This window comes from Talaromyces stipitatus, genomic scaffold (assembly GCF_000003125.1).
Source record: "Talaromyces stipitatus ATCC 10500 scf_1105507295555 genomic scaffold, whole genome shotgun sequence".
NCBI classification, from domain to species: Eukaryota; Fungi; Ascomycota; class Eurotiomycetes; order Eurotiales; family Trichocomaceae; genus Talaromyces; species Talaromyces stipitatus.
In genome coordinates, this window is record NW_002990116.1 from 1,582,607 (window position 1) to 1,603,830 (window position 21,224).

The 21,224-nt window shown below is 47.3% G+C and overlaps 11 protein-coding genes across 12 annotated transcripts, besides 1 other annotated feature; 7 read left to right on the forward strand and 4 right to left on the reverse strand.

Annotated features, from left to right (window-relative positions):
- Nucleotides 1-292: 292 nt before the first annotated feature.
- Nucleotides 293-1,678, forward strand: TSTA_116830 (GIY-YIG catalytic domain containing protein; the record flags this gene model as incomplete). The annotated part of the gene is made up of 2 exons (XM_002481841.1): nt 293-704; nt 766-1,678. Exons 1-2 carry the CDS (start codon nt 448-450, stop codon nt 1,676-1,678), a joined length of 1,170 nt encoding a protein of 389 aa, XP_002481886.1. The 5' UTR covers nt 293-447.
- On the reverse strand, nt 976-2,593 carry TSTA_116840 (thymidylate kinase). Its single transcript, XM_002481842.1, has 3 exons — nt 2,551-2,593; nt 2,330-2,485; nt 976-2,273 (listed from the first exon to the last, which is right to left on the reverse strand). The coding sequence occupies exons 2-3, from the start codon at nt 2,478-2,480 to the stop codon at nt 1,708-1,710; spliced, it is 717 nt and encodes a 238-aa protein (XP_002481887.1). The 5' UTR covers nt 2,481-2,485; nt 2,551-2,593; the 3' UTR covers nt 976-1,707.
- Nucleotides 2,594-2,696: 103 nt separating this feature from the next.
- Nucleotides 2,697-6,093, forward strand: TSTA_116850 (tRNA-guanine transglycosylase family protein). Its single transcript, XM_002481843.1, has 3 exons — nt 2,697-3,082; nt 3,148-4,174; nt 4,237-6,093. Exons 1-3 carry the CDS (start codon nt 2,830-2,832, stop codon nt 4,415-4,417), a joined length of 1,461 nt encoding a protein of 486 aa, XP_002481888.1. The 5' UTR covers nt 2,697-2,829; the 3' UTR covers nt 4,418-6,093.
- Nucleotides 4,525-6,762, reverse strand: TSTA_116860 (methylenetetrahydrofolate reductase; the record flags this gene model as incomplete). The annotated part of the gene is made up of 2 exons (XM_002481844.1): nt 6,641-6,762; nt 4,525-6,579 (listed from the first exon to the last, which is right to left on the reverse strand). Exons 1-2 carry the CDS (start codon nt 6,725-6,727, stop codon nt 4,525-4,527), a joined length of 2,142 nt encoding a protein of 713 aa, XP_002481889.1. The 5' UTR covers nt 6,728-6,762.
- Nucleotides 6,763-7,729: 967 nt separating this feature from the next.
- Nucleotides 7,730-8,850, forward strand: TSTA_116870 (uncharacterized protein). Its single transcript, XM_002481845.1, has 2 exons — nt 7,730-7,878; nt 7,936-8,850. Coding segments are annotated over exons 1-2 (630 nt in total). The 5' UTR covers nt 7,730-7,877; the 3' UTR covers nt 8,565-8,850.
- Nucleotides 7,936-9,657, reverse strand: TSTA_116880 (nucleoside diphosphate kinase). Its single transcript, XM_002481846.1, has 7 exons — nt 9,579-9,657; nt 9,448-9,478; nt 9,326-9,369; nt 9,165-9,268; nt 9,020-9,085; nt 8,902-8,966; nt 7,936-8,850 (listed from the first exon to the last, which is right to left on the reverse strand). The coding sequence occupies exons 1-7, from the start codon at nt 9,593-9,595 to the stop codon at nt 8,716-8,718; spliced, it is 462 nt and encodes a 153-aa protein (XP_002481891.1). The 5' UTR covers nt 9,596-9,657; the 3' UTR covers nt 7,936-8,715.
- A 524-nt stretch (nt 9,658-10,181) lies between these two features.
- On the forward strand, nt 10,182-13,267 carry TSTA_116890 (alpha glucosidase II, alpha subunit, putative; the record flags this gene model as incomplete). The annotated part of the gene is made up of 3 exons (XM_002481847.1): nt 10,182-10,266; nt 10,323-11,058; nt 11,111-13,267. 3 exons carry the CDS (start codon nt 10,182-10,184, stop codon nt 13,173-13,175), a joined length of 2,886 nt encoding a protein of 961 aa, XP_002481892.1. The 3' UTR covers nt 13,176-13,267.
- A 224-nt stretch (nt 13,268-13,491) lies between these two features.
- TSTA_116900 (PQ loop repeat protein) lies at nt 13,492-14,826 on the forward strand. The gene is made up of 4 exons (XM_002481848.1): nt 13,492-13,770; nt 13,843-13,962; nt 14,030-14,254; nt 14,314-14,826. Exons 1-4 carry the CDS (start codon nt 13,727-13,729, stop codon nt 14,726-14,728), a joined length of 804 nt encoding a protein of 267 aa, XP_002481893.1. The 5' UTR covers nt 13,492-13,726; the 3' UTR covers nt 14,729-14,826.
- A 187-nt stretch (nt 14,827-15,013) lies between these two features.
- On the forward strand, nt 15,014-16,276 carry TSTA_116910. Of its 2 annotated transcripts, XM_002481849.1 has the most exons (3): nt 15,014-15,105; nt 15,185-15,536; nt 15,595-16,276. In XM_002481849.1, exons 1-3 carry the CDS (start codon nt 15,063-15,065, stop codon nt 16,172-16,174), a joined length of 975 nt encoding a protein of 324 aa, XP_002481894.1. In that variant the 5' UTR covers nt 15,014-15,062; the 3' UTR covers nt 16,175-16,276. The 2 variants fall into 2 exon arrangements, with proteins under 2 accessions (XP_002481894.1, XP_002481895.1); XM_002481850.1 differs by having other exon boundaries at nt 15,014-15,536.
- A 540-nt stretch (nt 16,277-16,816) lies between these two features.
- TSTA_116920 (efflux pump antibiotic resistance protein, putative) lies at nt 16,817-18,631 on the forward strand (the record flags this gene model as incomplete). The annotated part of the gene is made up of 3 exons (XM_002481851.1): nt 16,817-17,032; nt 17,104-18,247; nt 18,306-18,631. 3 exons carry the CDS (start codon nt 16,817-16,819, stop codon nt 18,629-18,631), a joined length of 1,686 nt encoding a protein of 561 aa, XP_002481896.1.
- Nucleotides 16,906-16,927: a microsatellite.
- Nucleotides 18,632-18,912: 281 nt separating the features above from the next.
- TSTA_116930 (uncharacterized protein) lies at nt 18,913-21,077 on the reverse strand (the record flags this gene model as incomplete). The annotated part of the gene is made up of 2 exons (XM_002481852.1): nt 18,913-20,751; nt 20,814-21,077. 2 exons carry the CDS (start codon nt 21,075-21,077, stop codon nt 18,913-18,915), a joined length of 2,103 nt encoding a protein of 700 aa, XP_002481897.1.
- Nucleotides 21,078-21,224: the final 147 nt, after the last annotated feature.

Here is a 21,224-nt window from a genome sequence, read left to right on the forward strand (position 1 = left end):
TTGGAACATATCGAAGGTCATACAATCATCGACCATCACGAAAGCTGGTCGAGTGCAGTCAGATTTAACCCGGTCTATGCCCCACTTCGCTGCGAGACCAACGTCGAATGGCTGGTGTTCCTCCAATGAGAGCTGGAGTTATATCAAAGCGGGTCGAAACAGGCAGTTGCATCACGTGTTCTACATCGTATCTTTGGGTGCTTGCACTCCTGAGTCCTCAGGCAGCCACACCGAGTAGCCCCTGGACAAAGTGTACAAAGTAAGATCAGACCAGAACGATTGTTGATATGCCGATAGATTGGCAAAAAGCGCAGGTCGATCCCCGCTCAGCGAAGGCATCACGTGACGACGTGTCGTTCGGGTTTAGCGTAACACGTCGTCTAGCTGGTGATGCGGATCGCGATTTCCTCACACGGTAATTGATGCATGGCCGAAGTGACTTGAGCAATGACAACAACCGTCTCAGAAGAGGCAGTTCTAACCAAACCCATTCCGGCTTTCTATTGCTGCTATCTACTCCGCTCTGCGAAAAGACCTAGCGCCCTCTACATCGGCTCAACGCCAGATCCAGCGCGACGTCTAGAGCAGCATAATGGGTTTGCAAAAGGCGGCGCAAAGAGGACGGAGCGCAATACCTTGAGGCCGTGGGAGATGGTGGCCATTGTAGAGGGCTTCCCGAGCCGGACTGGCGCGTTGCAATTCGAGTACGTTCTTTGACGTTTCTGGCATTTACTTGGCCTACAAGCTGAATAACATATTTGATAGGTGGTCATGGCAGCATGTACACACAACCCGTCACATAGGTGCTGTAGAAACCGACCAACTGAATCGAAAGCGCAAGAACCCTCCCACGGACAAGGGCTCTGGCATATGGACCTCCACGCCAAAGGTACTGGGCAATTTACACCAGTTGTTACGTTCTACCTACTTCGGAACATGGCCCCTGACCGTGCGATTTCTGTCAAGTGAAGCGCATAATCACTGGCAACGTTGGATAGAACGTGCAGACGGGTTGCTTCCCGATACCATACGCGTCAAACTCGACTTCCGTGCTGAGGGTGCCAGTGTGCTGGACTCCAACCTGCCAGCGAACGACATGACCCATATTGATGCAACGTATGGTGGCATTCAAGAACACCTGGCAAAATCCACGTCTCTCTTGGGCGATAATACTAATTCATTATCATGTGAGGTATGTCAGCAGCAGTTATCTACACAGACTGAAATCATTGTGGTTTGTTCACACCGCCGTTGCCACGCCGTGTTCCATGTCAATTGTATATCCCAGCTTTTCCTGGAAGACGAAGGAAGCTCTGGATTGGTCCCGATCCTTGGAGAATGCCCAGCTTGCAGGCAAGAAGTTACATGGGTAGAATTGATGAAAGAACTGAGTATGCGGCTACACGGAGGGAAAAACGCTACAAAGTTACTGAAAGGGGAGCGCAAAGACAAGGCAAATACCCAAGGCACGAAATCATCCAAAGGAGGTAAAAAACCGGCGAAAACAGGTGACTATACGCTTGATGGTGACTATGAAGATCTCGACGAGGATTGGATGAATGCTGTGAACGTCGAGCCTAGCTCAGAGGACGGTGATCGTAACGCTGCAAATGTCAAAGGCTCGACAGGACGAGTCGAGATAGTGATTGACGACAGCGAGGAAGATGGCTTTGACTGACAATTCCCGATATAATGCGAAGCTCAAATCTAATCCTTCCGGCCGGTTGGGCTCTCTCCCGTCGGGATAAATGTCCACGGTCCCAGCTTTTTCAACGGGCCAATGGAGTCCACGTTCTTCATACATTCTAGAACTGGATCCAAGATATCCTGTGCAACTTCGTCGACGGACTGCCCAGCATCAATAACACAGATCTCATCATTATGCGGGAGATCCAACAGCGAGAGAAATAGCTCCCTCACACGTTTTTGCATGGAGTCGGTCTCGTATCGCTCAACACCATAGCCCCCTCTTTTTGCCGCTTCTTCGGGAGATATACTCAGAAAAAGACAGAGGTCAGGGCGCGGTAAGCCTACCTCTGGTTGCCATGCCCAGTGAAGTGACAGATTGGGGTTTCCTTTGGCAGCAGAGTAAACCGCGCCAGAATATGAATATCGGTCCACGATGACCGTCGTCCCATTAGCGATATACTCGTGGATACTCTGGGCTAACTCCCACCTATTGGCTGAGAAGAGCAAATGTATAGAATGGTCGTCCAGTTGTGACTGGCCGCGTAGATAGCTATCAATCTGTTTGCCAATGGGAGTACTGCGGTCTTTCTGCGCAATCAGCAACATGCCAACAAATTCAATGAAGAGATACATCTCATACCTGGAAATCGAATGTATTTGGCCTTGTAATTCATGCCCAAGAGGCTCTTGTACAGCAATTCGCACTGGCTGGACTTTCCCGCGCGGTCCAATCCTTCCACCACAACCAAAGCCCCGCGCTTCTCCTTATCGCTTGCTGATAACTCCGCCATGTTGACTACCAGAAAATTCAGCAATTGCAAACAAATAGGGTGCAACAGTTGATTGTTGTCTTTTCTTTACCTTTTTTTCTTTTTTGCTGGTCGCGTGTGCATCAATTGTGCGCAGATACTGGGAAATTTGAAGTACGCAAGGCGGTCAATCCATCAATCATTTTCTGTCCGACGGTTTGGAAAAGATTAAAAAAAATTATCCACCAAGAAATTGATCCATCTTCTAGGCAAGACTCTTATTCGGTTCAGTATAGGATTATCACATCCTTACTATAACCCCCTGAACCTTGGGACAAAATAAAAGGAATCCGGTTTGATTCCGGCTACTTTCAAAAGAAAAAGGAAAAAAATGGGGAATGAATTCGATGAGCAAAATACTGAAAAGATGAGAAACCCTTTTGTGACCGTGCATAGTTCTGCGGCATCAGCTGCCTCGTCAGGTCTCGCAGCTCGCGTGGGCAAACTCATCTTGCCCAACAGAAAACCCATTCGGACTCCGCACTATATTACTATAACCTCGAGAGGCACTGTTCCACATATATCGCCGGATATAGTCAGAAATAGTACCGCAATTGGCAGTCTTTACGTCGGGTTGGAGGATTGTATGTGAAACCGGGAACTGTTGCACAGTTGCCATTTTACTGATCTCTTCCATGTGCTAGTGCAGTCTTGGATAAAGCTCCTCGAACAATACCGATACTGAATATACCTCAATCCCACCCTCGGGAGTCCCGATTACGAAAATTTATCGCCGCGCAAGACGATGATGTCCTCATCCTCGCGTCGCGCAGGGCCCAACCGGTCGTCACTCCGCAAGCGAACACGCCAAACTCAATTACAATACTGACCTCGGCGGGCTCTTACATTCTAGAACATGCAAAATGGCTAGAGACAATTCAGGAATTGCGACCGGATATCGTCATTGGGTTTGCGGATTTGACCCCTGGACACGTACCGGGTGTCAAGAGGCGAGCGAAGATGGTTGATCGGACACACGCGTATACTCGCGATGCGACACATTATTTATATGGCGAATCAGACAGCTCCAGTTGCAATAATATGGACGATACTTCGCTATATTTCGCGCCGATTCTCCCGCTAGAGAATACGCAGCAAAGTCTATACCTTGATGATTTGGAGGATGAGTTACGGCCTAAAATCTCCGGTCTGGCTCTCTACGAATCTGCGTCTTTATCCATCATTCCAGATACACTCAGCGACCTTGCGAGATTCTGTATCGGTGAGCCATGGGTGCCACAAGAAATACTTCGCGATATCGCTTTGGGGGCTGATTTATTCACCATTCCATTCATTGGGGATTTGTCCAATGCTGGTATTGCCCTCGAGTTTGTGTTTACGCCATCATCATTGACGAATACTGCCACAAATGTTACCTCAAAACCACTAGCATTCGATCTCTGGGATAAGTCATACAGCACAGATCTCACCTCGATTTCCGAGGGATGTGAATGCTATGCATGCCGAAAACATCACCGCGCATATATCCACCATCTACTCTCAGCAAAGGAAATGCTTGCCTGGTCATTACTACAGATCCATAATCATCACGTAATGGATCGGTTTTTTGAAGCTGTTCGTGAATCCATCACAAACAATACGCTCGAGGCAGATATCGCCTCTTTTGAGAGAGAGTATGAATCTGCTTTTCCGAAACAGACTGGTCAGGGACCTAGGTATGTCTTGCCATCTTGTCGCTTTATGATATATGTTGAATGTTCTGACTTTGATTGTATAGGGTACGAGGATATAGTAGCTACGTCTCCAAAACCGGCGAACCACGCAGAAACGAACCTGCTTATGGAAGGTTGAACGATGCCCTTGAGAAATATGCCGAGTCACAGCAGTCCTCTGTAGCGACTCCGGATACTAATGCGGAAGGCTTGGAGAGGCAGGGATTTGCGGAGAAGAGTGGCTGATTGATCCTTCTTCAACCTTGGATAATAATTAGATGAAAAATAAGACAATTGACGCAGCTTGCGTACAGAATACACTTCGAATAAGACTATCTAATATCATACTTTATTTACATATCCCCCGCAAGCACATTCCACAACGTATTCATCTCCTTCTTCTCTTCCTCCGACCCTGGTACCGTACCAGCTCCATATCTATGCCCAATCACACAGAGCAACCACACATCATTCTTGGTCTCATTCAGTAACCGCTCCGTAGCCGATCCACGAGGGTAAATACGTCGCCACTCATCCCAGATACGGAATGCTTCTTCACCCCAAGCACGGAAACTGACTTCTTCGATTATGGTGGGTGTTGTGATTTCGCGACCGCGGAAGGCGCCCCATGTCACTGCCATACCTGTGCTTTCGCGTATTTCGAGTGGTTCTTCGTCGGCCGCGGCGACGGCTGAAGAGGTGTCTTCCGGTTTAGGGGACGAGGAGGTTGATATCAAAAATGATGATTCTAGGTGACCGGCGGCGTTGATGGCGAACCAGGAAAACTCTTCACTGCCGTGTTTTAGGAGAGTGGGCTTGACTTTGTTTTGGTAGTCGGAACTGGGGCAGAAGAATTCGACAAAGGCCTTTTGGAAAACGAATCCCTCGCCAGGTGGACCCCAGCCAAAGACGGGATGGTCACTTCGTACACCATTCACGGCAGGTTGAGATGCAAGTGTCCACCAATTCTTCTTCTCGATAATCTGTAATAGTTGTGGTTTGATCGTTTCCGTCTCCGCGTTGAGATTTGCGTCCTCTGCTGCCCCTCCCTCAGACCAAGGGACAATGTACAATTCTCCAGATACGTGTTTTCGGAAAAGAGCACCAATGTCTTCTCTAGTCACGGGAAAGCCCCATAACTGTTTTGCTACGGTGGCGTTGACATGCAAAGAAGGACCGTAACCGTCAATTTCACCAAAGGCGGGCGAGCGTGAATCACCCCAACGTCCATTGGGGAAATCGTCCCATGTTGCTTCGCGGCCTAGTGATCCGATACCTTCTGAGATTTGTAGCTGTGTGCTTCGTGGGGGTGGGTTGAGTGCTGGGACGCCGGCACTGGAAGCAAGAGTTTCGTATGTGATGGATTTTCTCGAGGAATGTTCCGACTGTTGGTCTGTAGGTACGTGTAGCTTGTCCACAATGACCCTGTTGTAAGGACCAGAGTTGACCGACGAGGCTCGACGGCGTGACACTAATGTTTTGAGATCATCTTTATTATTCGATACGGCGACTTCCTCAATCGCAATATCATCTTCAACGGCGTCATCGTCGCTAGAAGGTGGAATCAAATCACAACGTTCGAGAATTAAAGTCACCGACTTCTCCAAGTTCAGCGTATAGAAATGGTATCCACGATGTCCTGGATTGGGCAAGGACTTGATCTGGTTTACAATCTCACTGACAATATCGACGCCGACTTGTTTGACCCGTTCATCGTCTGATCGTACTTGCTCAATTCGAGACATGATTGCAGGCGGGATATGGGCTCCGCTAAGTTTCGTCACCCGGGTAAGAATCTTGTAACCGTGAATAGGCATAAGACCAGGGATGATAGGTATAGACTTTATCGCTCCCGACGGATGGTTTCGCAGCCTCTCCTCAAATTTCTGATATGTTTCGAAGTCATATGTTAATTGAGTCATGATAAAATCTGCTCCGGCCTGCACTTTTTCCACCAGGTACGGCAGGTCCTTTTCGGGATCTTGAATGTCTGTCTGAGACTCTCCAGGGTGACCTTCGGGGTACGCCGCGACTCCGACACAGAAGTAGTCGCCGTATGTACGTCGAATGTAGCGCACCAAATCTATAGCCCATGTAAAGTCCTTATTGCTATCATCATCTCCATCCATATTGTACTCCTCGCTGCGGGGTGGGTCGCCTCGGAGAGCAAGAATATTTTTGATACCGAGTGCTTTGGCCTGCTCCAATGCTTCGTCGATTAAACTTCTGGTCATATTCGTGCACGTAAGATGAAGACATGTCGTTAATTGCAATTGACGTTGACAGATCTCGGCCAGCTCAAGAGACTTTGCAGCCGTCGTTCCTCCAGCGCCCCATGTCACAGTAACGAATAGTGGGCGCAAAACCTGGGCCATGCGTTCGAGACGAGCTTGTAGATTCACCGAGCCCTATTCAGATATGATAAGTTAGTTGGGATCTCCCAACGAAGTCGGTGGAAAATAAGCCAACCATCTGTGTCTTGGGAGGGAAGAACTCCAATGAGAAATAATTGGAACCTGGCGGCAAAGCCGCAATCTTCTCAGTAATTTTCTCCATATTGAGAATGAGTTGCCTTAAAGAATAATATTGATATGAATACAAAAGATAGAAGGTAGTGGTGTTTGGAGAAGATGGACTCAACTAAGGGACCGGAAAAGAATCGTCAAGTGGGGCCCATCAAGAACTGTACTCTTCCCCGCAGTGAATATATGTCCGATATTCCACTTTCTTTTCTGATTTTACCTCTTACTTGACAGCTCACTACTTTTGACTTTAACTAACTTAAAGAAATGGTTGTTCAAGTAAACAACAGCGTAGATTTTGTCGATTAACTGCTTAGCTTCAGAATAAAATTGATGCGAAATCGGAGCGCGGAGAACATGTGGGGTTCGATCGATGACAGCGAGTGTGCGGTCAATTGGGACTGCCTTCTACGGCCAAACCTGGCTTTGGATTGAGGCATTGAGGTATCAATGCGACCTTGTTCTTTTCACTCTGCAAGCGCTATCTTCCGGGACCTCTTTGTGGCCCGTCAGTGAATATATACCGTTGCATGCCGGCTTCGGGGAAGGTGAAAAAGCGACAGAGTACAGAGTACTAAGAGTTGATTGCGATGGTCCTGGAGTATTGTAGCATATCTATGATGCACAGCCCAATATGATAGCAGAAGCCGCTTCGCAGAAACGATCGTCTCACTCGGTCACTGTTGGTATAGCAATCCTGCCTTTCTAGGCGGGATTGCTATCAACCATCCTCGGCCGCTTGCAAGACACCGGCCAATATCGGAATACAAGTGGCGCCGAGATCATTCAAGGAGAAAACAGTCTCCATGAGAATATGGACCGTTTTTCTTTCTGTTGATAGTAGTATACTCGCAAGATCCCCTTACCAAATTAGCTGATGCAGCTGTTCCTTAGCTATTGACTGCAGAGTGAAGATTCAGGATATCAGTTTTATATCAGACTAAAGTAAATTGGGTTTAAATCTAGCCATATTCGGGATAGTGGATATTTTTCTGGAGACAAACAACACAAACATTCAAGGTGCTTCTCTCCAGATGAATTGCGTGAACAACAACATCCTGCGAGTTGCGCGTATAAGCATAATGTTAATGATGGGAAGATAGCAACAGGATTCGGATTCGATTAATAGTTTCTTTCTGGCTAATCCGGTCTGCGATCTGCCAGGGCCCAATGGCAATGCAATCAGTTAGTCAACTACTCTGCTCCAAATCTACAATCATCAGTGCCTGACGATTCATTCAGTGATATTCTCCAGACTCTTCCCAAGACCTTCGATAAACCCTAAGCTACACATAATAAGAAGATTCTCCCTCCAGCGACGCCTATTAAACTCCGCGTCCCCCGATCGAGCACCCGAACCATCTTCCAGTCTTCGGGCGCGCTTACAAAAATTCAACGATAGACTCCCACGCTTCCTCCGCGGCTACACAACCCCTCTCATCGGCGCACCCACTACACATATAACATCCTTTCTCGTTCTCCACGAGATCACCGCCGTTCTCCCTTTATTCGGTCTATTCGGTTTCTTCCACTATTCCGGTTGGACTCCCTTACTGTCCGCCGGTGATAATGATACCCTTAATGAAGCCGTACAGCGATTCGGGAAGTGGATGACTAAGAAAGGATGGGTAGGTAGTGAGGATGTAGAAGCTGCAAAGAATGTTTCTTCATGTACACCTTCGGCGGATGATCAAGTCCTGACCCAGCAGAAAGGGGCGCAATTGGTTCTTCAGTTTGCCGCAGCATATGTTACTACGAAGGCATTGTTGCCTTTGAGGATTGTTGCGAGTGTCTGGGCAACACCGTGGTTTGCGCGAGTCTTGCTTGGGCCTATTGGGAGAGGCATAAAAGGCATTTTCCAAAGGACATGATCTCGGTTCTATTGAATGTACAAAACCATTACACCATAAGATCTTGGACATACGACGTAGTCATATATTGAAAAGATCTCTATTCGCATGGCTTATTTTTGATATCTTTTATTTCTCTATCGTCTAGTCAGGAGGCATTGACAACAGACATTTAAGCCTTCTCGTAGATCCAGTCGAACTGGCTGTGCTTGTAGTTGATGACCTCACCCTCCTTGAACCAGAGAGCAATTTCCTTCTTGGCGTTCTCGACGCTGTCGGAACCGTGGCAGACGTTGCGGCCGACGTCCTGTAATATATTAGTTGGTGCAACTGCGCTAATCTCGTCGAAGCAACTTACAATGGCGTAGTCACCACGGATGGTGCCAGGGGCAGAAGCAAGAGGGTTGGTGGCACCGAGGATGGCTGCAGATTGTTAATAAGGTGCCTTATTTCCAGGCAATTGGTATATAACGTACTACGACCAGTCTTGACGGCGTCACGGCCTTCCCAGACCATGGCAACGATGGGTCCGCTCAACATGTCTGAGCTCTAGATTAGTATTGACACTGGAATCAATTGCAGCGCCACAGGACCAAGGACGCTATTTGAAGGAAGACGAACAGGTAACGAGACCGGGGAAGAAAGGCTTGTCGGCAAGATCGGCATAGTGCTTCTCGAGGAGCTCACGAGGAGGAGAGATCAACTTGATGGCAGCGAGTTTGAAGCTGTTTGTTAAGCGATTAGTACGATTGTTCGATGCAGATGATCATGGTATGACTTACCCACGGGACTCGAAGCGAGAGACGATGGGTCCAACGAGACCACGCTAGATATTTGTCAGTATGGTCACAACGATCGTGGAGCCAATTTGTGTGAAGATTGATCGGAAGAGGTTCATAAGTACCTGGACACCATCGGGCTTGATAGCAATGAAACTAGACGAACGGTTAGTACGAGGGGTGCAAAAAGTTTTAGGCGGTCAAGCAGGGAATAAGTGCGAATAAGCATGGAGGTGGAAGGAGCAAGGTAACACACGTCTGCTCGGAAGACATTTTGAATGTAGAAGAGATTCAGAAAAGGACTCTGAAGACTGTTTGAATTGAGGATTGGAAGTAAGGAGGAGAAGATGGAGGGGAGTGGGAGAAAATTATTATGGCGGACAGCAGAAAGAGCGGTGGGGCAGGAGGGGTACCGTACAGGCCAACTTGACTGCTCTACGTGTACAACTGGTTGTCAGAGTAGCCTCTTTGTTCTATAGTTACTTTGGGCATAGCTTGGGTACTATCAGCTAACATGCATTTGGTCTTCAAGCATTGAATTGTGAGCTGTCTTGACGTTTTTATATACAAAATGGGAGATGTTGAAAAATACCAGTGTATTGTACTTGGTAATCCCAATACAGGGGTAGATCGTGGTCTTGGCGGAGTTGTTAGCGGCCGCAGCTTGGGACTTGTTTATCTGGCAGCTTCATTCGTCCTATCTAGCCCCTACATATCAGTCACTGCTGCATCACTTATTATCGCAGCTTTTCTGCACGCCTTATGCAAGATAGATGGGGGTCAGAATATTCACATTGAGTTGCTGTTCTGCATATAGTTGAATTTCAGCCTCAATTGCTTTCTTCATCTTTCATACGTCATGGCCGGACCTCGGTCTGTGAAGCAACAGTTGGTGCTGTTCCTGAGCTTCCTTACCATCCTTGCTTGTTTCGTTCTACCTGCTGGTACGTATCAATATGCTTTCTATATTTTCAAAAAAGAAAATGCTAATGACAACAAGTGAGCGTCAAGCACGAGAATTTCAAGACATGTTCCCAGTCCGGTTTCTGCAAGCGGAACCGAGCTTATGCTGATGAAGCTATCGCCTCGGGAAGCAATTGGAAACCCCCATATGAGCTCGACCCATCGACTGTCGAACTAAAGAATGGATATCTGCACGGAATTGTGTCGAAGACCATTAAATCCGGCGAGAAGATCAGGCTACCTCTTACCGTATCATTCTTGGAGTCAGGTGCTGCCAGAGTCGTACTGGACGAGGAAAAGCGGATCAAGGGAGATATCGAACTGCGCCACGGCAGTAATATTCGAAAGGAGCGATATAACGAGGCCGAGAAGTGGGCCATTGTTGGCGGTCTGGCACCGAACAAGGCTGCTGTCTTCAGCCCCGAATCTGAGACGGGATATACCAAGGTCCAATATGGCCCTGAAAATCAGTATCTAATGGTACTCCGCCATGCGCCGTTGGAAATCAGTTTCCAGCGTGATGGAGAGACCCACGTTAAGTTGAATGACCGGGGCTTTCTCAATCTGGAGCACTGGAGACCCAAGGTTGATGCTCCAGAAGGCGAGACCACCCCTGAGGATGAGTCCACGTGGTGGGAGGAGTCTTTTGGCGGAAACACTGATTCCAAGCCAAAAGGACCGGAAAGTGTTGCTTTGGACATTACTTTTCCAGGATACGAGCATGTATATGGTATTCCGGAACATGCTGACTCGATGTCATTGAGAGAGACACGGTAAGCATGGACTTCCACTATCTACACATGAATTAGAGCTAATCGTCTTCAGTGGTGGCTCCGGTAACCACGAAGATCCCTACCGACTATACAATAGTGATGTGTTTGAGTATGAGCTAAACAGCCCAATGACCCTATACGGCGCCATCCCTTTCATGCAAGCTCACCGCAAAAACTCATCCGTGGGCGTATTTTGGCTCAACGCAGCTGAGACATGGATTGATATTGTCAAAGCCAAATCCACTTCTAACCCGCTATCGCTAGGACTTTCCGGCAAGAAGACTACACAAACTCACTGGTTCTCTGAGTCAGGTCAACTTGACGTGTTCGTCTTTCTCGGTCCTAATCCGCAAGCCCTTAGTAAAACTTATGGAGAGTTGACGGGATATACGCAACTTCCACAACAATTTGCCATCGCCTATCATCAGTGTCGATGGAACTACGTCACTGACGAAGACGTGAAAGAAGTCGATCGCAGGTTCGACCGATACCAGATCCCTTACGACGTTATTTGGCTCGATATTGAATATACGGACGGCAAGAAGTATTTCACATGGGATCCAATGACCTTCCCTGACCCCAAGGGTATGCAAGATCAATTGGACGCGTCAGAGCGCAAGCTTGTGGCTATTATCGATCCCCACTTGAAGAACGAAAATGGCTACCCTATTATTGATGAGCTCAAGGGCAAAGACCTGGGCATCAAGAACAAAGATGGAAACATCTACGACGGCTGGTGCTGGCCAGGCTCATCACATTGGGTCGACTGCTTTAACCCGGCCGCTATCTCGTGGTGGAAAAGTCTTTATTCATACGATAAATTCAAGGGCACATTCCACAACACTTTTATCTGGAATGACATGAACGAGCCTTCAGTGTTTAACGGACCGGAAACCACCATGCCAAAGGACAACATCCACTACGGAAATTGGGAACACAGAGATGTTCACAATATCAATGGTATGACTGTGGTTAATGCCACCTTCCAGGGTTTGGTCGAGCGAAAGAAGGGTCAGCTCCAGCGTCCATTTGTCTTGACACGATCATTTTATGCCGGGACTCAGCGAATGGGAGCCATGTGGACCGGCGACAACCAGGCTGAATGGGGACACTTGGCGATGTCCATGCCCATGGTTTTGAATCAAGGTATTGCTGGGTTCCCCTTCGCCGGAGCAGATGTTGGTGGTTTCTTCGGAAACCCCGATAAGGATCTCCTCGTGCGCTGGTACCAGACGGGTATTTGGTATCCTTTCTTCCGAGCTCATGCTCATATTGATACGCGTCGGCGTGAACCATATTTGACTGGTGAGCCCTTTATGCAAATCATCAGTCAGGCAATCCGTCTCCGCTATCAACTCCTTCCTGCATGGTACACAGCGTTCCACGAGGCTTCTGTTAGTGGAATCCCCATTGTGCGGCCCCAGTACTACATTCATCCGGAGGACGAGCACGGTTTTGCCATGGATGACCAATTCTACCTCGGTTCGACTGGTATCCTGGTTAAGCCTGTTGTTGCCAAGGACCAGGATTCTGTCGACATCTACCTGTCTGATAATGAAAAGTACTACGACTACTTTGACTACACGATCTACCAGGGCAGTAGAAAGTGGCACAAGGTCCCTGCTCCACTGGATAAAGTTCCAGTCCTTATGCAGGGTGGGCATGTCATTCCTCGCAAAGATCGTCCGCGCCGCAGCAGTGGATTGATGAGATGGGATCCCTATACCCTGGTGGTTGTACTAGACGAGAACGGTTCAGCTGACGGCACTCTCTATGTGGACGACGGAGAAGGTTATGACTACGAGAAAGGTGGTTACATCCACCGACAATTCATCTTCGTGGACTCCACGTTTGTATCCGAAGACATCGGCACCAAAGGCCCAAAGACTGATGCATACCTCAAGTCAATGGCCGATGTGCGTATTGAGAAGATCGTCGTGATCGGTGCACCAGCAGAATGGGAACAGAAAGAGACCGTCACGGTGATCGAAGATGGAGCTAAGGAAGCCACCAAGGCTGTCTTGCAGTTTACTGGTAGCAAGAACGGTAAGGCGGCATTTGCTGTGGTGAAGAATCCTAATGTTGGTATTGGAAAGTCATGGAAGATCGAATTCTAGGGAATGTTCTGTACTACGGCGTACATGTGTCTGCATCTCTCGCACATACTGATCAGTAGTATCAAGTCAATTCTATCAAAGATCAACGAGTTGAGTCTTCGTAATTAGATGTAGTAGATGGACGCTTCTTATTGGCTCAGTCCGGATGATCGCCAGGAGTCGCGACCCACTCTCAATCTAATCGCTAAGCCTGACTTTTAAGGCTGCGGGCCGGCCGCAATCAGCAATTTCCTTTCAGTCCGTCAAGAATTCTCACATATCGAATCACACTTGCGCGCGCTGGACGGCTACTGTAAATCCTCATCATTCTTTACTGTCGGATTTAGTTATTCACTAACTCGCGACCGGAATTCTCGAGGTCCTTGGAACTCCGACTCGGTCAGCAAGGTGAAACATCGCTGCCACCCGAAAACTCAAGCGCCAGTTCAGATGATAATCAACAACATCAAATCTGCCTGATTGACTTCAATTGCTCCTCGATCTTCTACAATTATCAATTTTCATATTTTCCGATCCTTGAGTGAGGTCACAAGAATACTTTCATAGCAACAATGTGGCTTCTTGATATTATACTAGAATATGGGGCGCCATTCTTGTACGGGCTCTCATCCCAGAACATCAATTGATTCGATGTTTGTTCCTTACTAATTCTTATCTCTGGTCACAGTCTCATTACCGCGCCCATCACGTCCTATGCCGACCAGATTCATAGCATCCATCGGAGCAAGAGCTCAGCCGGCTTCTCCTTAGACATTCCGTTGATTATGCTCATAGCGTCTATCTTCAAGTACGTTAGCCGTCCTGCCTTCCTCGAAGGAGTTTTCAGTCAACTGACAAGGCGTCTTCTTGTTTAGATTCTTCTACTGGTTCGGGTCATATTACGCCGCCTCATTATTCATCCAAGCAATCAATATGATATTCGTGCAGTTGGTACTGCTGAAAATCGCATTGACCCATAGACCAACTCCGAGTGCAAAAGATAATATTGAGCATGTACCGTTCAGTGGACAGTATCATGATAACACTCTTATGGGGTTTATGCGACCATATAACTTTTGGCGCTGGAGGAATGAGAAGCCGTATGTCATTTCTCCCAGTGTTTCGAGGGTTGATCTATGCTAATAATATTCAATATCAGATATTGGACTGTTCTGGGCTACTTCACCGGCTTTCTCTTCGTTATTCACGTTTTTCTCCCCTTCATCTCTCAAACGGAGACCTACATCAACCTCCTCGGCGTCGCCGGACTCACAGTCGAAGCTTTTCTCCCTGTCCCCCAGATCCTCGCCAACCAGCGCTCTCATTCCTGTAAAGGATTCCGTGTTTCCGTTCTAGCTTCTTGGCTTCTCGGTGACGCTATGAAGATGAGCTACCTGTTTTATACCAAGGATGTTATTCCTCCGGCATTCAAGTTTTGTGCAATCTTTCAATGCATGTGCGATATGTACTTGGGCCTACAATACTTGATGTACGGTACTGGGAAGGCTACTCATACAGCAACGGGGAATGGTGATCGATGGGGCGCAAATGAGAAGGATATTCACCTGGGCTGATTGTCTTCTCATCGAGCTCCCTAGTGATCTGGTTGGCATATGCTAGGGCATTATGGGGTTATGTAGAGAGAGAGATATATATATACGACTATTAATGTACACTGCAACTGCAGTTTCTTTTATATATTATATTACTAACTGTATTGGATCTAAATTATCCAAGCTGTCGCATTATTTTCGCAGCATGGACACATATTTATATCTCATAGCGGAGCTTGATAGCAAGCTTAAGCTTCCAAGGAGGCTTGGAAGCGGGGGTTAACCCCGCATCAATTTTATAGACTCACCTACAAAGGTACTCAACATCTCCTGCACAGGACAATAGGCTGACAACATGGCATCCTTAAAGAAAACAATCCGAGTAGGCTACGTGCCAGGTACGTTGAATTTTACCTCCCTCTATTTATCTAGGCAGTCGAGTCGCGAAATGTGTCGAATTTTACCAACGACTTCAAGAACATTACCTAGCACCTCTCCATCTTGCAATTCGAGACCCATCCTACGCAAATCTGCCCTTTGAGCTCGAACTCATCTGCTTCCCGTCCGGAACGGGGCATATGATAACATCCATCCGTTCCAATGAGATTGATATCGGCATAGGTCTCACTGAAGGCTGGATCGCGGGACTGACTGGCAAGCAGCAATTGGAAGCAAGTAAGGCTGCCGGCGATGACGGTGGATATAGGATTGTAGGACAATGGGTTGAGACGCCTTTGAGATGGGCGATTGTCACAGGCAGGAATAGAGAGGATTTGACTGGGGTTAGCGATTTGAAGGATTCGCGTGTTGGCGTGAGCAGGTTGGGCAGGTGAGTAGTAACTGACTGCTACATATTGTCCATCAGACAGCACTGATATAAACTCCAGTGGATCACATATAATGTCCTTCGTCCTCTCTCAACAACAAGGCTGGTCCGTCGACAGTCTCAAACCCGTCATTCTCGGCCCATTCGGCGATCTACGAGAAGGCGTCTCATCGTCAGGCGCATCACAAAACGCAGAATTCTTCATGTGGGAGCAGTTTACCACAAAGCCATATTTTGATCCCGCTGTGCCATCGACGACTCCACCTCCACTCAAGAAGATTGGGGAGATATATACCCCTTGGCCATCGTGGCTTATTGTGGCATCTACAAAGACATTCCCGACACCAGAGAATGATGCAACTCTTCAGGCGTTGTTTGAGTTGTTAGATAAAGGTATTTCTACATTTGAGAGCGATACTGAGAACGTTATCAAGCTGTTAGGTACGGGAGATTTTGGATGCCACTATGTGGAAGATGATGCACGGGAATGGCTGAAGGCTACACGATTTGTCAAACATACCAGAGGATTGAGTAGTGAGATTGTGCAGAAGACGGTCGATGTCTTGAAGGTAGCGGGGGTTATTGATCCGGAATTGCCTCTCACCGATGCTGTGCAGAGGGTTACTGGTATTTCCAGATAAACTCGAGCGTGGATTATGTATTTCTATGCACATTTCTATACATGCTTGGGACCATGAATAGGCACAGAATGAATATTCAGCATGATCAAATTCTTTAGGCTGATGAAACACATTAATTGCATAGCATCTCGATTGTCCAAGGCATTATTAAGCCTGCGGCGATGAAACGAACTAATCACCTTGTTCTCGGTGGAAGGCCTGGGTGATCAGTTCACTTTACTTGAGAAAAACGCATTATTCATTGAATTTTCCTATTTGAGCAAGTATAGGACACGTTCGACCGAAAACCTCGGCGGAAGAGCAGCACGACCGAAGTGTCGCCCCTTTTTCTTCCTTTGAACTGACTCTCCATCTTCTGTGAATCCTTAGAACAATCCCTGGGATCATAATAAAGTCTCTATGCAGATAGTAACTTGGATTACTAATTCTGGGTCGGTATGAGATTGATCTCGTTTGGGCGGGTCATCCTTTCGGTCAAGCCCTAATCGGGGTAAGATGGTTCCTTTCGAGGTCCTTTTATAACGCCATGAACGCCTGCTACATCTGAGTTGAAGCTGATGCAAATCTTCCCGAGGTTGTTGTCCAAGTCTACATCGCACCTATTCATTCCTTGACAAGAACAAATTCTCATACAAAAGCGATATGACGACTGCCATATCTCCCAGACAGAGTGTGATCAATCCCGACGTGGAAAGGGTGGTTGAAGTAACAGATCCAGATTACATAACAAAAGAGACAGAGACAGAGACAGAGTCTTCGGGATACGACTCCAAAACTGAAGAATATCCAAGCGCACTCCCCTTGGCCTTCATCACCATGGCCGTGATGTTTAGTGTTTTCTTATCTGCGCTTGACCAGGTCAGCTAGTCTCCCAAGGGGCGATGATTGGCATAAGTTAGTGCAAGAAAAGTTGACAGATCGATATCTAGACCATCGTCGGTACCGCAATTCCCAAAATCACAGATGAGTTCCACAGCGTCAGCCAAGTATCCTGGTTCGGAAGTGCATATTTCATGACATTCGGGGGCTTCCAAACGTCCTGGGGAAAGATCTATACGTATTACAAACTCAAAAACTCCTTTTTATTATCCGTTTTCGTCTTTGAAGTGGGTAGTTTACTATGTGGAGTGGCCCCTAATACAATCGCTTTCATATTTGGTCGTGCCATTGCCGGTCTGGGAGGTGCTGGTATGTCAACAGGTGCTTTTACCATCATCGCATTCTCAGTTGAGCCGCGGCGTAGACCGGCATTCATAGGTATCACTGGAGCGACATATGGGATATCTGCTGTCATTGGTCCTCTGCTGGGTGGTGTCTTCTCGGATCGTGTCAGTTGGCGATGGTGTTTCTACATCAACCTACCTCTTGGTGGAGTCGTGGCTGCTATTATTGTCTTCTTTTTCCACACACCCAGTCAGGCAAAACCCCTTCCAGCAACATGGAGGGAACGGTTACTTCAGATGGACCCTGTTGGGGTAATACTCTGCATGGCTGCCATCATTACTTTCATTATGGCCTTTGAATACGGGGGCCAAACAAGGCTATGGAACAGTAGTGTGGTCATTGGCCTCATTGTCGGCTTTTTCCTGATCACCGCTACATTTGTCGTCTGGGAGTATTTCCAAAAGGAGCGTGCTATGATCGTACCTCGCATGTTCAAGCAACGATCCATCTGGGCTGGCGCTTTGTATCAATTCCCCTTTGCTGGTGCATATTTTCTTATTCTGTATTACCTGCCGATCTACTTCCAGAGTATCCAGGACGTCAGCGCTATTGAGTCGGGTGTTCGGAATCTAGCTCTCGTTCTCACTATCAGCATAGGTGTAGCCATGGGTGGATTTGTTGTTGGCAAAACAGGCTGGACTGTTCCATTCATGGCGGCCGGGGCGGCCATTAGTACCATAGGCTTCGGACTTTTTCGAACTTTGGGCTTTCATACCGGCACTGGTAAATGGATTGGTTACCAAATATTAGCCGGTTTTGGTTGTTCATTTCCTTTTCAGATAACAATCAACATTGCGCAGGCCAACGCAAGTGCTGCCGATATATCGAAAGCTACTGCGACGTTGTTTTGTAAGTGTCTACCGTCGCAAATCATATCATACTTTCTAACTCTGGGACATTTTCACAGTCTTTCAAGTCATCGGAGGAGCATTCTCTCTCGCAGCAGCGCAGGCAGCTTTCATAAACAAAATCATCAAGACTGCTTCAAGTATCGATCGCACCAAAATCGTTGCTGCGGGAGCAACTCAGCTTCGAGAAGTTTTCAATGCCGAGGAGCTTCCCATGGTCCTTGATGGGTACATGGCCGGTATCAGGGCAGCTTTCACTATTGCCATCGGAATGATGGGATTTGCCTTTTTCGCCAGCCTTTTGAGTTCGTGGAAGAATTTGCACGAGCAGAAAGCGGAGGACTCTGATTCTACAAAGCCGGATGTGATTGTTGCTGTTGCTTAGATTGCATGCAGCACAAGGAGTCGTGTTGAGGGTCTCAGGAAGAGCAAGCCTTGTAGTGTTGATGGATAGGTTGTACTTTGTGAAGGGGACAACATCATACATAGTATTTAATATTTAGACTGACATTATTTGCATTAGATTATCAAGTATTGGTTTCCTTGGAATAGAGCAGTTGTCTAATCTGCTGAAGTGGAAGAATTCGAGTCATTTACACATATCAAATAGTAATTCCAAGACGAAACAAGCCTGAATCACAATTATTGCTACGGACCAATATCAACTCAACTAATCATTCCATCGTACCCATCGAGACCAAACTCAAAGTCTCTCCTTCGTACTAAGCTATCAAAAAAGTCCAGATCAATGTCTTGAAAAGATAGTCGATAATTATCACTTGCGGCAGCCAAATCATCGCCCAACTCTTGCAGGCCATACGAAAATTGCTGCGGCACTTGAGTTGTCGTGGATGACTGGTACATATTCTCTCCATTCACTGCACTCGGATCAGTCTGCAATGAGTTCATTATCTCTGGCATAGGCGTGGTCTGTCGGGTAATCTTGATCATACCAAGATAGGGGATGTTTATAGACACTGAGTCCTCGACATCACTACCGACAGTATGAAAATATTCGGGACCGCGTTGATAGGAAGAACTATGACTGACGCCGGTTGAAATGGTATAATTTTGACCGGATGCTGCATCAGCTTCAATGCTAAGCAGACAGCGCAATAAATTCAACCCCTTTCGTTGAGACTCCTCAAAGCCCTTTGCAGAGGCTCGCTCGATCAGACGAAGTACCTGCTTCATTGTGGCACGGTCACTGAGGCGTTGGTGTGGCGTAAGGAGATGAGGAATTGCGCTTGATGTCTCTGCTACATCCCGAGGACAACGATGATTGCCAAGGTAGACAAGTAGCAGAGTCATGGATGCCATCAACACAAAGTAGTCGATTCGCTCACAGAAGAAAGATAGCTGGTTGTGATTCAAGAGGATAATATACCGTGTCAGGATTTCTCGGCTAGCTTGAATACAAGCAATTTTTGAATATTCGTAGTTCTTATTACCGAAATCTGACCAAAGTAGATATGGTAAGTGAAGCTGGTTAAGCAGATTATAGTAAATTAAGACGTCCATTAGAACGAATGTATCTCGAAACCCGGCAAGGATGGCATCCTTCTCAGTCACATTGGCAGTTGGCGGGGGTGGTAGCCAAAACCTGTTCGGCATATCTCGGCCTACTTGGAGCAGTTGATTGTCGATATCTCGAGTTGTTCCGTATTCGTCTGCAAAGGAATGTCGCTTGTCACGTTCAATGATTCCAGACGCCACTTGCACCTGGACGAGCTCAAGCTGGTCGATCGATGGACAGTCGGATAATGTCTGATATGTCATCGACATATCTACATTTCCCTGAGGAAGACCAAGCATCATGGAATAGAAGGTGTCGAAGTAAAGTATGCGGAACCAAAGCTGACGCAAGTCCACTTTCCTCTTGGAATCAATGACAGGTAAAGATGGAATCTGGGGACGATCGAGACCAAGCAACTGCCCGAGACTTAATGCTCTGCGGAAAGCAAGCCACGCACTCCGCAGATTACCTCCGTTTGCATGAAACGTCCCTTCGAGGAGAACACATTGAAGTCCATCGACGGTTGTAATAAGGCTATCCTTTTTCATGATTAGCGTTGTGACACTATCCAGCAGCCGATCCATAATTGCTAGGGGCGTCTCGGTCATCCTAATCTCCTGCTCAACGGTATGCATATCCTGGAGTAAACTGGCTAATAAAAGCATATGCCTTGCTAAGATGATCGGATGAGTAGTACTGGGCGGGATCTCAGCAAGCCGCTTCTTCAACTTGTCCTCATCAAGATCGATCTCGTTTCGTGGCCGGGTATGTAATTGAGAGATAACCAATAAACATGATGAAGTGGTTTGGCATATGGTATTGACATCTTGTTGAGCTGGGAAGGCAGCATGGAGTGCCTTGGAGAGCTCAGCCAACTTGTGCGCCCCGGAAAGTGTTCGATGGTCATCGACGGTCGATCCTCGAGAGGACTCTGGCGTTAATAGAGCCGCAGACTCTGCGGTAGTACTTTTTTGTATGCCGGAAGTCCCCTATACCGGCCAGTTAACTACAACCAAGAGGCATTCCTGGTATAGCGTAGACATATACTTACTAATGTCTCGGAACCATGAACTGGCGCTACTATCCCTAGAGATGAGGGAGGAGCGTAGTCCTCCAAAAACTCCTGGCTGACACAGGGGGTACGACGCTTCCGACATGCAACACAGACTGTAGAATTATCATTAATTGCGGAGAAAGAACATCGGACTTTTCTGCGTTTGCATTCCCAACAGCTACGAGTTCCTTTGCGCACTTTCCGCTGCTTAACAGGATACTCATATCCGGCCGAGCTAGGGTCTCGGCGATGGTCCTCCATCGCAACCACTGTGGATCAATAATCAGGCAATGATTCTGTTGTGTAAATAATCTCTGTGCTGTTCAGATGGTTGAAGTTTGCCGACTACAATTCAGCTGAATACGATTGGGGTTGGGTTTCGACCGAGATTGTGTCTTCCACCGAGAC

What these genes read in the sequence shown, in the direction of transcription:
- TSTA_116850 (XM_002481843.1), top strand. Translation starts at nt 2,830, where the DNA reads ATGGGGAATGAATTCGATGAGCAAAATACTGAAAAGATGAGAAACCCT. An exon ending in TTACGTCGGGTTGGAGGATT is followed by an intron (nt 3,083 to 3,147) that starts GTATGTGAAACC and finishes GTGCTAGTGCAG; the next exon opens with TCTTGGATAAAGCTCCTCGA. An exon ending in CAGACTGGTCAGGGACCTAG is followed by an intron (nt 4,175 to 4,236) that starts GTATGTCTTGCC and finishes TTGATTGTATAG; the next exon opens with GGTACGAGGATATAGTAGCT.
- TSTA_116900 (XM_002481848.1), top strand. Translation starts at nt 13,727, where the DNA reads ATGTGGCTTCTTGATATTATACTAGAATATGGGGCGCCATTCTT. An exon ending in CTCATAGCGTCTATCTTCAA is followed by an intron (nt 13,963 to 14,029) that starts GTACGTTAGCCG and finishes CTTCTTGTTTAG; the next exon opens with ATTCTTCTACTGGTTCGGGT. An exon ending in CGCTGGAGGAATGAGAAGCC is followed by an intron (nt 14,255 to 14,313) that starts GTATGTCATTTC and finishes ATTCAATATCAG; the next exon opens with ATATTGGACTGTTCTGGGCT.
- TSTA_116880 (XM_002481846.1), bottom strand. An exon ending in CTTCCCCGGTCTCGTTACCT is followed by an intron (nt 9,086 to 9,164) that starts GTTCGTCTTCCT and finishes TCTAGAGCTCAG; the next exon opens with ACATGTTGAGCGGACCCATC. An exon ending in TCCGTGGTGACTACGCCATT is followed by an intron (nt 8,851 to 8,901) that starts GTAAGTTGCTTC and finishes AATATATTACAG; the next exon opens with GACGTCGGCCGCAACGTCTG.
- TSTA_116840 (XM_002481842.1), bottom strand. Translation starts at nt 2,480, where the DNA reads ATGGCGGAGTTATCAGCAAGCGATAAGGAGAAGCGCGGGGCTTTGGTT. An exon ending in CAAATACATTCGATTTCCAG is followed by an intron (nt 2,274 to 2,329) that starts GTATGAGATGTA and finishes TTGCGCAGAAAG; the next exon opens with ACCGCAGTACTCCCATTGGC.
- TSTA_116910 (XM_002481849.1), top strand. Translation starts at nt 15,063, where the DNA reads ATGGCATCCTTAAAGAAAACAATCCGAGTAGGCTACGTGCCAG. An exon ending in CCGAGTAGGCTACGTGCCAG is followed by an intron (nt 15,106 to 15,184) that starts GTACGTTGAATT and finishes AACGACTTCAAG; the next exon opens with AACATTACCTAGCACCTCTC. An exon ending in GGCGTGAGCAGGTTGGGCAG is followed by an intron (nt 15,537 to 15,594) that starts GTGAGTAGTAAC and finishes TATAAACTCCAG; the next exon opens with TGGATCACATATAATGTCCT.